This window comes from Amblyraja radiata, chromosome 1, assembly GCF_010909765.2.
Source record: "Amblyraja radiata isolate CabotCenter1 chromosome 1, sAmbRad1.1.pri, whole genome shotgun sequence".
In the NCBI taxonomy this organism is placed as follows: Eukaryota; Metazoa; Chordata; class Chondrichthyes; order Rajiformes; family Rajidae; genus Amblyraja; species Amblyraja radiata.
Window position 1 is genome coordinate 78,939,210 of NC_045956.1, and position 14,707 is coordinate 78,953,916.

The 14,707-nt window shown below is 43.8% G+C and overlaps 1 protein-coding gene across 1 annotated transcript in view; it reads right to left on the reverse strand.

Moving 5' to 3' along the window:
- LOC116979671 overlaps window positions 1–14,707 on the reverse strand; it is a 121,728-nt gene that overhangs the window by 5,604 nt on the left and 101,417 nt on the right. The window contains exons 9-10 of the mRNA XM_033031389.1: window positions 2,872–2,894; window positions 48–182 (exon numbers count right to left, since the gene is read on the reverse strand). Of these exons, the coding sequence (XP_032887280.1) occupies window positions 48–182; window positions 2,872–2,894 (158 nt within the window). The remainder of the gene's footprint in view (window positions 1–47; window positions 183–2,871; window positions 2,895–14,707) is intronic.

Consider the following 14,707-nt stretch of genomic DNA (forward strand, 5'->3'; position numbering starts at 1 on the left):
ATGACGCTAAATCGGTGAGCTTGGTTCTGATATTTAAGTAAACTTACCCGATGTCAGTTTCAGACTGTGTTACTGGTGCCATGATTATGGAGTGCAGGGACTTGTTATGTGCTGAGGAAACATATGAGTGCTTTGCTTCAAGAGGAGGTGGTTTGATTTCTTTGGGTAGAATGCTCGGAAGCCTGAGACAGAGAGAAAAATTTAAACTTTTTGCAAACAGTGATGGATGGTTCATATTAATATCTAGCCTCTGGTGATGTATGAACTGAATTTGGTATTTTTGTTGGTTTGGTTTATTTTTACACTCTCTAAACATAAATGGAGACATTTAAAATCGGAGTTGAGAAAAATTAAATACGGTTGAATTCTCAACCTGCATTAGTCAACTCCATCACTCCCCCCGCCTCCCTTCCTTCACCCCAGCATTGATTACAAAGACACAGTTTTGTCCAGAATGAACTCGTTTGCCCAGTCATCTCTTCCCTCATAGTCCTCGGGCAATTGGATTGCATCATTTACTTAATGTAGCTTTCAGCTCATGTTGCACAATGTAATAGTTCTTCGAGGAGGCATTTCTAGAATAACTTCAGTGGCACTGCTCAATAGCCTTGTATTTCACAAAAAGTAAAATATGCGAATTAATCACTTTGCATGGTCTATTAATACATTTGGAAGGAAGCACATTATTCAAATTATCAAGCCTGTGCTTTTTGCAAGTGGAACGTTATCTAATCCCACTGCCAACATTTGCAGCCTTATGCTTTTTTACATCATAAATATTTTAGCATTTTTATCTTTGTAGTTATACAGTTTGCATCAAGCATTCGACAGTCCAACAACTGACTATGTAATGCAATTTCTCTTAACTTGGCCGTTCATTCGCATAGTAACAACCTTACATTGATGAGCTGCAGTGTAATTAAACTCAGCATTGTTGGGCTGGACACAATTACTGCCTGTTCAGTCGGGTAAAGAAAATGCTCAGGTTGCAAGCTAAATTGAACCACTGTTGAACCTTAATTAAGGTGACTCAGAGTATTGCCTGAACAATTCTGTTTCAGATCTGTATTATTTTCTTTGCTTGGCTTAGTCAGGAGACAAAGTACAAATAGTGTACTCTAATCACAGATAGTCTAAACTATTGGAAACTACTTTGTGCCCTGATCATTTAAATTAGAAACAAGGAACTGCAGATGCTGGTTAACAATAACAGATACAAAGCGCTGGAGTAACTTCACGGCTCAGGCAGCATCTCTGACCCGCTGGATATCTTCATGTTCTCCAATTGGAATGAGTTGCAGTGATTCTTCAGGCTCCGTTGTGATCTTCTACCATTCGGCCTCTCATTCCAACTTCCGGATGACTCAGTCACTCACTGAAGATAAATCAATGAGCCCTGCAACCCAAGACACATGCTTGCAGGCCATTTTGTGGCTAAATTGCAATGCTTTGCTTGAACAACAGAGACCTTATCAAGGCTAAATTGTCACGCTTTGCTTCAATAACACTTTAACTTTTTACTCTATTTCCAGATGACTCGCTGTATAGAACCCAGATCAGTATTTTTCTTTCTTCAATTTTTTAGGGTGAAGTCATTGCCATAAGGACGGCATTTATTGCCCATCCCGAGTTGTCTTAAAGAACGTAGTGATATTCCGCCTTCTTGAACCATGTAGTGGGGAAGCAACTTCCCCAGTGCAGCTGAGGAGAGAGTTCCAGGATTAGACCCAACAATGATGCAGATTACTGATTGTAGCGGTGGAACTGGAAGCAAGAAAACACCAGGGCAAATCTGGGCTGCCAATTTGGTGTGCCAAATCCTACTGGATCACCTGCTTGCTAACCATTTTCATTCCCCTTCCCAATCCCAAATGGACCTTTCTGTCCTGGGCCTCCTCTGTTGCCAGTGTGAAGCCACGTGCAAATTGGAGGAACAGCACCTCATATTTTACTTGGGATGCTTGCAACCCAGCAGTATGATCGTTGAATCCTCTAATTTTAGATAACTTCTACATACCCCTCACCCCTCCACTCGCTTTTCCCACCACATTTTCCTCCCCTTCGTCCACTAAAAGTTGGTTAACCAGTTCCATGGTTCGCAATGATGTATCCCTATTCTGATCACCCAATCCTGAGCCAACAATTGGCCTATCAGGGAATTACCCTGCCTGAGGTCATCTGTTGTCGGTCATGATTTGCTCTGGTCTTTTCTTGCTCTCCCCCCTCACCCCCCACACAATCAGCCTAAAGAAGGGCCCCGAGCTGAATCGTCACCTATCTCTTTTCTCCTTGAGATGCTGTGTCTATCTTTGGTATAAATTAGCGTCCGCCGTGCCTTTTTATTATCTTATTTCATGAAGCAGCCCTACTTTCAATGCTTGGTCTTTTTAGGCAGCTATACGGTTTACAATGTATTGTAAGGGTCTTTAGACTTTTGAGATACAGCATGGAAACAGGCCCTTTGGTCCATCGAGTCCACGCCTCCCAGTGATTACCCCGTACACTAGCACTGTCCTACACACTGGGGACAATTTACAATTTTTACCAAAGCCAATTAATCTTCAAACCTGTACATCTTTGAAGTTTGGGAGGAAACCAGAGCACCTGGAGAAAACCCACACGGTCACAGGGAGAACATACAGACTCCCTGCAGACAGCAGCTGGAATCAGCATCGAACCTGAGTCTTTGGCAGTAAGGCAGCAACTCTATGGCTTCACCACTGTGCCGCCTCAAGGTTATGTTTGTATGACAAACCATGAAGATTGTTGTCTTGTACGCAGGTGGCTTGTGCACAACCACACTCCCCATCACCGCCCCCACACTTCTCCCCTTACCATGGTAGGATTCTGCACAGGTCTGCTTGACATTACCTGGGTAGTGGTCGCGATGGTTGCTGTGTGGAATAAAAACATTTGAGCCATTAATTAAACCACAATAACTGTATAACTGTATATATTATCCAATCATGGCTGCATAAGAGTACTTATATTCTTGTAACTTCAGTTCCTTGAATTATAATTGTGTTCGCAATTTGATTTTTAAAAAGTGTCCTCCCATAGCTACAATGCCTAGAAAGTAGTGAAAGCTCCTGTCACCTGGCAGAGCTCCCCGAGGGGATACGTGTCTTCCTGCATCTGAATCCCAGGTTGCTGAGTATCACCCCAGACAGTTTGCGATAAGAGCTGCTGCCACTGACACAGCAATAAAGGCAGAGACACAAGAAGCTGGAGATTCTGGAAGCTTGAGCAATCTTCATCGCTCTGAAGAAGGGTCCTGACCTGAAATGTTGCCTGAACCTTCCCTCACACTTGATAAACAGAATTCGAACTTCTGATTCCTTCTCACAATGCCCCAGCTTCCCTGATCCTCCTTCCAAAACATAGTCACATCCCTTAGCCCAACCTTCTGAAGATGCTGAGCTCTCTGATCATTGAACATAGAAAATAGAACAGTACAGCACATGAAAAGGCAACTTTGGCCCATAATGTCTGTGTCGAAGATGATGCCAAGACCATCTCTTATCTACAGTGCATTCAGAAAGTATTCAGACCCCTTCACTTTTTCCACATTTTGTTATGCTACAGCCTTATTTTAAAATTGATTAAATTATTTTTTTGTCATCATCAATCTATACACAATACCCCAGAATGAAGAAGCAGAAAACAGGTGTTTAGAAATTTTTGCAAAGTAATTAAAAAGAAATAACTGAAATATCACATTTACATAAGTATTTAGTCCCTTTGTTATGACACTCAAAATTGAGCTTAGGTTCATCCTGTTTCGATTGATTATCCTTGAGATGTTTCTACAACTTGATTGGAGTCCACCAGTGGAAAATAAAATTGATTGGACATGATTTGGAAAGGCACACACCTGTCTATATAAGGTCCCACAGTTGACAGTGCATGTCAGAGTAAAAACCTACCCATGAAGATATAGAAACATAGAAAATAGGTGCAGGAGTAGGCCATTCGGCCCTTCTTGCCTGCACCGCTATTCAATATGATCATGGCTGATCATCCAACTCAGTATCCTGTACCTGCCTTCTCTCCATAACCCCTGATACCTTAAGCCACAAGGGCCACATCTAACTCCCTCTTAAATATAGCCAATAAACTGGCCTCAACTACCTTCTGTGGCAGAGAATTCCAGAGATTCACCACTCTCTGTGTGAAAAATGTTTTTCTCATCTCGGTCCTAAAATATTTCCCCCTTATCCTTAAACTGTGACCCCTTGTTCTGGACTTCCCCAACATCGGGAACAATATTCCTGCATCTAGCCTGTCCAACCCCTTAAGAATTTTGTAAGTTTCTATAAGATCCCCCCTCAATCTTCTAAATTCTAGCGAGTGCAAACCGAGTCTATCCAGTCTTTCTTCATATGGAAGATGAAGGAATTGTCCGTAGATCTCAGAAACAGGATTGTGTTGAGACACAGATCTGGGGAAGGATATAAAACAATTTCTGCAGCATTGCAGGTCCCGAAGAGCACAGTGGTCGCCGTCCTTCTTTAAAGGAGGAACTTTGGAACCACCTGGACTCTTCATAGAACTGGCCGCCCGGCCAAACTGAGCAATTGGGGGAGAAGGGCCTTGGTCAGGGAGGTGACCTGATGGTCACTCAGACAGAGCTCCAGAGTTCCTCTGTGGAGATGGGAGAACCTTCCAGAAGGACAACTATATCTGCAGCACTCCACCAATCAGGCCTTTATGGTAGAGCGGCCACTCCTCAGTAAAAGGCACATGACAGCCGGCTGGGAGTTTGCCAAAAGGCACCTAAAGGACTCAGACCATGAGAAACAAGATTCTCTGGTCTGATGAAACCAAGATTGAACTCTTTGGCCTGAATGCCAAGCGTCACGTCTGGAGGAAACCAGGCAACGCTTATCACCTGGCCAATACGATACCTATGGTGAAGCATGGTGATGGCAGCATCATGCTGTGGGGATGTTTTTCAGCGACAGGAACTGGGAGACGAGTCAGGATCGAGGGAACGATGAACGGAGCAAAGGACAGAGAGATCCTTGATGAAAACCTGCTACAGAGCGTTCTGGACCTCCAACAGGACAATGACCCTAATCACACAGCCAAGACAACGCAGGAGTGGCTTTGTGACAAGTCTGTGAATGTCCTTGAGTGGCCCAGCCAGAGCCCGGACTTGAACCCGATCGAACATCTCTGGAGGGACCTGAAAATAGCTATGCCTCGACGCACCCCATCCAACCTGACAGAGCTTGAGAGGATCTGCAGAGAAGAATGTGAGAAATTACCCAAATACAGGTGTGCCAAGCTTGTAGCGTCGTACCCAAGAAGACTTGAGGCTGTAATCGCTGCCAAAGGTGCCTCAACAAATACTGATGAAAGGGTCTGATTACTATGTAAATGTGATATTTCAATTATTTCTTTTAAATTACTTTGCAAAAATTTCTAAACACATGTTTTCGCTTTTTTATAATGGAGTATTGTGTATAGATTGATGATAAAAAAATGAATTTAATCCATATTAGAATAAGGGTATAATGTAACAAAATGTGGAAAAAGTGAAGGGGTCTGAATACTTTCTGAATGCACTGTATATCTGCATAATCCATATCCTTCCCGTCCCTGCATATCCATATGTCTACCCAAAAGCCTCTTAGAGATGCCTCTATCATATCTGCCTCTACCACCAACCCTAACACTCAGTTTCAGCCACTCACCCCCCCCCCTGCGTTAAAAAGTTGCCCCGCACATCCCCTTTTAACTTGCCCCCCTCACCTTATGCCCTCTTGTCTTTGATTTTTCTGACATTGGCAAAGGATCTGACTATCTATCCTATCTATGCCTCTTATAATTGTATATACTTTCATCGGGTCTTCAGCTTTCTAGAGAAAACAATCCAAGATCCTTACATAAGTATCCTGATTGCCTTTAATGCCCACACCCTTACTGTGACCACAGTTCATAAATCATAGGAGCAGAATTAGGCCATTGGGCTCATCGAGTCTACCCACCATTTAATCATCTTTCCCTCTCAAACCCAGTCTCCTGCGTATTCCACATAACTTTTGATACCCTCATTAATCAAGAATCTGTCAATCCCTGCTTTTAATACACCCAAAGACTTGGCCTCCACAGCCATCTGTGGCAATGAATTTCACAGATTCTCCACTGTCTGGCTAAATAAATTCCTCCTCATCTCCTTTCTAAAGGTATGTCCATTTATTCTGAGGCTGTGCCCTTTGGTCCTAGACTCTCCCACTGGTGGAGACATCTTCTCCACATCCACTCTATCCAGGCCTTTCACTATTCAGTAAGTTTCAACTAGAACCCCCTCATCCTTCTAAACTCCAGTGAGTACAGGCCCAGGCAGAGCCGTAAAATGCTGATCTTACGTAAACACAGTCTGCTGTAGCTTTGGGAGCAACAACAGCAGCAGCAGGAGGAGATTAGCAAGAGATACAACTGATTGGCTCTAGCCCAAGTGGGAGGAGAGAAGTTTGTAAATTGGTAAATCAGGCAATTTATCAGTCAATTTAAGTAAGACTGCTCTTAGGGAGCGGCAGTGAGTGAGTGCCCTTGTGAGAAAAGTGCCCTTGTGAGAAAAGTGCCCTTGTGAGAAAAGTGCCCTTGTGAGAAAAGTGCGAGTCTTTGGCTCGAGAGTCTTCGGCGAGGAGGCTGAGGAGAGGAGAGGAGACTACGCAAAACACTGCAGAGGGAGAGACGAAAGAAGGAGATGTCAGGCAAGCTGATTCAGTGTGATGCTTGCAGTATGTGGGAGGTCAAGGACACCGCTGGTGCCTCTGGCTGCTACAAATGCGAAAAGTGCATCCAGGTAGAGCTCCTGAAGGGCCGTGTTGGGGAACTGGAGAAGCAAGTGGATGACCTCCGGTTCGTCCGAGAAACGGAGTCGTTCCTTGACAAGTCCTACAGTACGATTGTTACACCTAAGGTACTGGAAGAGAGAAGGTGGGAGACAGTGAGAACGGGAGGGAAGCATGGAATGCCAACGTCCCCGGGGGTTGTACCTCTTGTGAACAGGTTCACCCACTTAGAAGCTGTCGGGACAGAAGAGGTGTTTACACTGGGCGGCGGACTGGCTTGTGATGCGAATAGGGCTGTTGAGCCAAAACCAAAAAGGCCTAAGGCAGGCAACGCCATTGTGGTAGGAGACTCCATTGTGAGAGGTACGGACAGGGGTTTCTGCGGCAACAGACGGGATGCGAGGATGGTGTGCTGCCTTCCTGGTGCCAGGATCCAGGATGTCACGGACAGAGTGCAGAAAATCCTCAAGGGCGAAGGTGAACATCCGGAAGTGGTAGTGCATGTCGGCACCAACGATGTCGGAAAGAAGGGGATGAATATTCTGCAGCGTGACTTTGGAGAGCTCGGAAAAATGCTGAAAAGCAGGACCTCCAGGGTTGTTATCTCCGGTTTGCTTCCAGTTCCTCGTGCTGGCGAGAGCAGGAACAGGGAGATACGGGACCTGAACGTGTGGCTGAGGAACTGGTGCACGGGGCAGGGATTTAGATTCTTAGATCACTGGGATCTGTTTTGGGGTAAGGGGGAACTGTACAAAAGGGACGGATTACATCTTAACAGGTGTGGGACCAGCATTCTGGCAGGCAGGTTTGCCACTGCTACACGGGTGGTTTTAAACTGAATAAGGGGGGTGGGGTGTCGAATGGGCTAGTGGAGGATGGAGTTAAAGGGAAAGGGTTTCTTAAATGTGTGAGCGTAGAGACAGAGGGGTGTAAAATGAGGGTAGAAGCAATAGGTAGCAAGGTGAAAAGTAAAAGTGGCAGGCCGGAAAATCCAGGGCAAAAATCAAACAGGGCCACTTTTCAACAAAATTGTATAAGGGGTAAGAGTGTTGTAAAAACAAGCCTGAAGGCTTTGTGTCTCAATGCAAGGAACATTCGTAATAAGGTGGATGAGTTGAATGTGCAGATAGCTATTAATGACTATGATATAGTTGGGATCACGGAGACATGGCTCCAGGGTGACCAAGGCTGGGAGCTGAACATCCAGGGATATTCAATATTCAGGAGGGATAGAGAGAAAGGAAAAGGAGGTGGGGTAGCGTTGCTGATTAGAGAGGAGATTAACGCAATGGAAAGGAAGGACATTAGTTTGCAGGATGTGGAATCGGTATGGGTAGAGCTGCGAAACACTAAGGGGCAGAAAACACTGGTGGGTGTTGTGTACAGGCCACCTAACAGTAGTAGTGAAGTTGGAGATGGTATCAAACAGGAAATTAGAAATGCGTGCGACAAAGGTAAAACCGTTATAATGGGTGACTTCAATCTACATATAGATTGGGTGAATCAAATTGGCAGGGGTGCTGAGGAAGAGGATTTTTTGGAATGTATGCGGGATAGTTATCTAAATCAACATGTAGAGGAACCAACGAGAGAGCAGGCTATTTTAGACTGGGTATTGAGTAATGAGGAAGGGTTAGTTAGCAGTCTTGTTGTACGTGCCCCCTTGGGCAAGAGTGACCATAATATGGTTGAGTTCTTCATTAGGATGGAGAGTGACATTGTTAATTCAGAAACAATGGTTCTGAACTTAAAGAAAGGTAACTTTGAGGGTATGAGACGTGAATTGGCCAAGATTGACTGGCAATTAATTCTAAAAGGGTTGACGGTGGATATGCAATGGAAGACATTTAAAGACTGCATGGATGAACTACAAAAATTGTTCATCCCAGTTTGGCAAAAGAATAAATCAGGGAAGGTAGTGCATCCGTGGATAACAAGGGAAATCAGGGATAGTATCAAAGCGAAGGATGATGCGTACAAATTAGCCAGAAAAAGCAGCATACCGGAGGACTGGGAGAAATTCAGAGACCAGCAGAGGAGGACAAAGGGCTTAATTAGGAAAGGAAAAATAGATTATGAAAGAAAACTGGCAGGGAACATAAAAACTGACTGCAAAAGTTTTTATAGATATGTGAAAAGAAAGAGATTAGTTAAAACAAATGTAGGTCCCTTGCAGTCAGAAATGGGTGAGTTGATCATGGGGAACAAGGATATGGCGGACCAATTGAATAACTACTTTGGTTCCGTCTTCACTAAGGAAGACATAAATAATCTGCCGGAAATAGCAGGGGACCGAGGGTCAAAGGAGTTGGAGGAATTGAGTGAAATCCAGGTTAGCCGGGAAGTGGTGTTGGGTAAATTAAATGGATTAAAGGCCGATAAATCCCCAGGGCCAGATAGGCTGCATCCCAGAGTACTTAAGGAAGTAGCTCCAGAAATAGTGGATGCATTAGTAATAATCTTTCAAAACTCTTTAGATTCTGGAGTAGTTCCTGAGGATTGGCGGGTAGCAAACGTAACCCCACTTTTTAAGAAGGGAGGGAGAGAGAAAACGGGGAATTACAGACCAGTTAGTCTAACATCGGTAGTGGGGAAACTGCTAGAGTCAGTTATTAAAGATGGGATAGCAGCACATTTGGAAAGTGGTGAAATCATTGGACAAAGTCAGCATGGATTTACAAAAGGTAAATCATGTCTGACGAATCTTATAGAATTTTTCGAGGATGTAACTAGTAGCGTGGATAGGGCAGAACCAGTGGATGTGGTGTATCTGGACTTCCAGAAGGCTTTCGACAAGGTCCCACATAAGAGATTAGTTTACAAACTTAAAGCACACGGCATTGGGGGTTCAGTATTGATGTGGATAGAGAACTGGCTGGCAACAGGAAGCAAAGAGCAGGAGTAAACGGGTCCTTTTCACAATGGCAGGCAGTGACTAGTGGGATACCGCAAGGCTCAGTGCTGGGACCCCAGCTATTTACAATATATATTAATGATCTGGATGAGGGAATTGAAGGCAATATCTCCAAGTTTGCGGATGACACTAAGCTGGGGGGCAGGGTTAGCTGTGAGGAGGATGCTAGGAGACTGCAAGGTGACTTGGATAGGCTGGGTGAGTGGGCAAATGTTTGGCAGATGCAGTATAATGTGGATAAATGTGAGGTTATCCATTTTGGTGGCAAAAACAGGAAAGCAGACTATTATCTAAATGGTGGCCGACTAGGAAAAGGGGAGATGCAGCGAGACCTGGGTGTCATGGTACACCAGTCATTGAAAGTGGGCATGCAGGTGCAGCAGGCAGTGAAGAAAGCGAATGGTATGTTAGCTTTCATAGCAAAAAGGATTTGAGTATAGGAGCAGGGAGGTTCTACTGCAGTTGTACAGGGTCTTGGTGAGACCACACCTGGAGTATTGCGTACAGTTTTGGTCTCCAAATCTGAGGAAGGACATTATTGCCATAGAGGGAGTGCAGAGAAGGTTCACCAGACTGATTCCTGGGATGTCAGGACTGTCTTATGAAGAAAGACTGGATAGACTTGGTTTATACTCTCTAGAATTTAGGAGATTGAGAGGGGATCTTATAGAAACTTACAAAATTCTTAAGGGGTTGGACAGGCTAGATGCAGGAAGATTGCTCCCGATGTTGGGGAAGTCCAGGACAAGGGGTCACAGCTTAAGGATAAGGGGGAAATCCTTTAAAACCGAGATGAGAAGAACTTTTTTCACACAGAGAGTGGTGAATCTCTGGAACTCCCTGCCACAGAGGGTAGTCGAGGCCAGTTCATTGGCTATATTTAAGAGGGAGTTAGATGTGGCCCTTGTGGCTAAGGGGATCAGAGGGTATGGAGAGAAGGCAGGTACGGGATACTGAGTTGGATGATCAGCCATGATCATATTGAATGGCGGTGCAGGCTCGAAGGGCCGAATGGCCTACTCCTGCACCTAATTTCTATGTTTCTATGTTTCTATGTTCCCTAAGATTATTCTTGAAACTTCCTCTGGGCTCTCTCAAATGCCAGCACATCTCTCCTCAGATATGGAACACAAAATGGTTCAAAATACATCAAAATGCCTTATAAAGCCTCAGCATTACAAACTAATTTGGGCTTCTGGATGACTCCTGAGTTGAATCTTGCGAGTGAGCAATGGGGTTGGGGTGGGAGGGGTTCATTTTTATATAAAAAAATGATTGTGACCATGGCTTTGGTGGAGTCTTCGGTTCTGGAGAGAGAGAAAAAATCTCCTGTCTATTAACTTGGTTGAGCCTGATTACATTTGTACATGCACCCTCAATTTCAATGCACAATGTTTCAGCTGGTCTGCTCACTTCAACCTTGTTAATATCTTACACAACAAACCCAGAAAGCGAAGTGACACGGAAAGCCTGAAGCTGAAGATTGGATTTCTTGTGGTAGGTACGTAATGTAGGATTGAGCAACTTTGCAGTCACGGACACATATGAAGCATGAAAACCTGTTTAGTTTGGTCTCAAGAAGCTGAATCTGGGAATGCATGTATTAAGAAAATAAATAAAAGGAAAAGAGAACCAAAAATCAAGAAAAAAATAAGATTTACAGTGCATTGAGAAAGTATTCAGACCCCTTCACTTTTTCCACATTTAGTTACGTTACAGCCTTATTCTAAAATGGATTAAATTCTTTTTTTTTATCAGCAATCTACACACAATAGCCCACAATAAAAAAGTGAAAACAGGTGTTTAGAAATTTTTGCAAAATAATTAAAAATAAATAACTGTAATATCACATTTACATAAGTATTCAGACCCTTTACTCAGTACTTTATTGAGGCACCTTTGGCAGTGATTACAGCTTCAAGTCTTCTTGGGTATGACGCTACAAGCTTGGCACACCTGTGTTTGGATAATTTCTCTCATTCTTCTCTGCAGATCCTCTCAAGCTCTGTCAGGTTGGATGGGGAGTGTTGATGCACAGCTGTTTTCAGGTCCCTCCAGAGATATTCGATCGGGTTCAAGTCCGGGCTCTGGCGGGGCTACTTAAGGACATTCACAGACTTGTCACAAAGCCACTCCTGCATTGTCTTGGCTGTGAGCTTTGGGTCATTGTCCTGTTGGAAGGTGAACCTCTGCCCCAGTCTGAGGTCCTGAACGCTCTGGAGCAGGTTTTCATCAAGGATCTTTCTGTACTTTGCTCCGTTCATCTTTCCCTTGACCCTGAATAGTCTCCCAGTTCCTGCCGCTGAAAAACATCCCCACAGCATGATGCTGCCACCACCATGCTTCACCGTAGGTATGGTATTGGCCAGGTGTTGAGCGGTGCCTGGTTTCCTCCAGACGTGACGCTTGGCATTCAGGCCAAAGAGTTCAATCTTGGTTTCATCAGGTCAGGGAATCTTGTTTAGGTGCCTTTTGGCAAACTCCAAGCGGGCTGTCATGTGCTTTTTACTGAGGAGTGGCTTCTGTCTGGCCACTCTACAATAAAGGCCTGATTGGTGGAGTGCTGCAGATATAGTTGTCCTTCTGGAAGTTTCTCCCATCTCCACAGAGGAACTCGGGAGCTCTGTCAGAGTGGCCATCGGGTTCTTGGTCACCTCCCTGACCAAGGCCCTTCTCCCGTGAATGCCCAGTTTGGCCAGGTGGCCAGCTCTATGAAGAATCCTGATGGTTTCAAAGTTCTTCTATTTAAGAATGACGGAGACCACTGTGCTCTTCGGGACCTGCAATGCTGCAAAAAATGTTTTATACCCTTCCCCAGATCTGTGTCTCAACACAATCCTGTCTCGGAGGTCTACAGAAAATCCCTTCGTCTTCATGGCTTGGTTTTTACTCTGACATGCACAGTCAACTGTGGGACCATATATAGACAGGTGTGTGCCTTTCCAAATCATGTACAATCAATTTAATTTACTACTTGTGGACTCCAATCAAGTTGTAGAAACATCTCAAGGATAATCAATGGAAACAGAATGCACTGAAGCTCAATTTTGAGAGTCACAGCAAAGGGTCTGAATACTTATGTAAATGTGATATTTCAGTTATTTCTTTTTAATTACTTTGCAAAAATTTCTGAACACCTGTTTTCACTTTTATATTATGAGGTATTGTGTGTAGTTTGATGATTAAAAAAATGATTGTAATCAATTTTAGAATAAGGCTGTAATGTACCAAAATGTGGAAAAAGTGAAGGGGTCTGAATACTTTCTCAATGCACTGTATATGCATCACATTGGGATAAGATTGGAATCTGCCTAAGTTCATCAGAAATGCAAGGAACTGCAGATAGGACATAGAATAGTACAGGACAGGAACAGTCCCTTCAACCCATATTGTCTGTGTTTTACAAGATGCCAAGACCAACTCTTATCTGCCTGGACATAATCCATATCCCTCCACTTCCTGCATATCCAGGTGTCTATCCAAAGCCTCTTAAATGTCACTGACATATCTGCCTCCACCACCATCCTTGCAGTGTGCTCCAGGCATCCACCACCCTCTTGTAAAACACAAGATGCTGGAATCTAGAACAAAACACAAAGTGCAGAAGAAACTCAGTGGGTCGGGCAGCATCTGTGGAGGGAATAGACGCATGACGTTTCTGATTGTGATCCTTCTTCAGACTGATTCAGGTATTGTGGTTATTGGAATTAAGGTACAGGGATGGGGCGAGGCAACTCTTGGAAAGGAATTACACACCAGATATCTGATACTGAGCACTTTGCATTGGTAAATTATAGAAGTAATCAGAAATATAAGAGAATTTTCAAACTAATTCACAGATAATTTTGTGGATCATTTATCAATGCGGTGTAACATTTGATGCTTTCACATGAGCTAGTGCACATGTGGATATAATTTGGCAGGTTCAGGTAACATGTTGACAACAGGGAAGAGGACCTGGGAAGAAGATTTGTAGATTGAGTAACATTTAAATGGAATTGCATAGCAGATGCAACACCAAGAGGTTCATGCAGCACTGTTGATCTGAGACAATGTTTATAAGCCACATCCCCCTGTACACCAAATTCTGTCAGCATATCATTCCATCCTTTCTCCATACGTTTCTCTAATTCCCCCTTGTATGCATCCAGGTTATTTGGTTAGAAGCTTAACATTGCAAATATTCGATAACATGTAGACACACACAAAAAGCTGGAGTAACTCAGCGGGACAGGCAGCATCTCTGGAGAGAAGGAATGGGTGAAGTTTCAGATCGAGACCCTCCTTCAGCCGACAAGGGAGGTGCCGTGGTAGTCTGGCGCACTGACCTCTACTGGGCTGAGGCCAGGTTACAACTCTCAGACACCTCCTCCTACTTATCCTTGGACCATGATCCCACAGATGAGCACCAGGCCATGATCTCAAACATGTACTTCATTCGATAACGTCTCTAGTTAAAGAGTTGTGTTCTGAATTATTTATTAGGTGTATCCGCAACTGTGTTATAATTATAGTGTCTGGTTTAGGTCTCCTGTTATTCTCTAGCCTATTAAATCAGCATCATAACTTCCATTGGCTCATTATTAGCCTGGATCGAGGTTACCGGAAGCCAACAGTTCAGAAAGGAACTGCTGGCGATCTGCAGCCTTGCAGCTCAATGCATCTTGAACATTTACACACACGTGGAAGTTTGGAAAGCAATGACAGGCAGTGTGTTAATGTTCTGGGACAAAGAGATGATTGCCCTTAGCATCTGGCCCCTAGCTGTGATGAGAACTACTACTCCTTTCATTTGAATGAAGCTACTGATGCGATGGTAAAGGGCAAGCAAAATGAAGTTACTTATTTATATGACTTTAATGATTTTAATTATTTGCTAGTAAAATAAGCTGGTTTTCATTACATTTAATACTTATAATTTAAAATTGTTTACTGGTTATCATCTGTCTGTCTGTCTGTCTGTCTGTCTGTCTGTCTGTCCTTTGCCGTA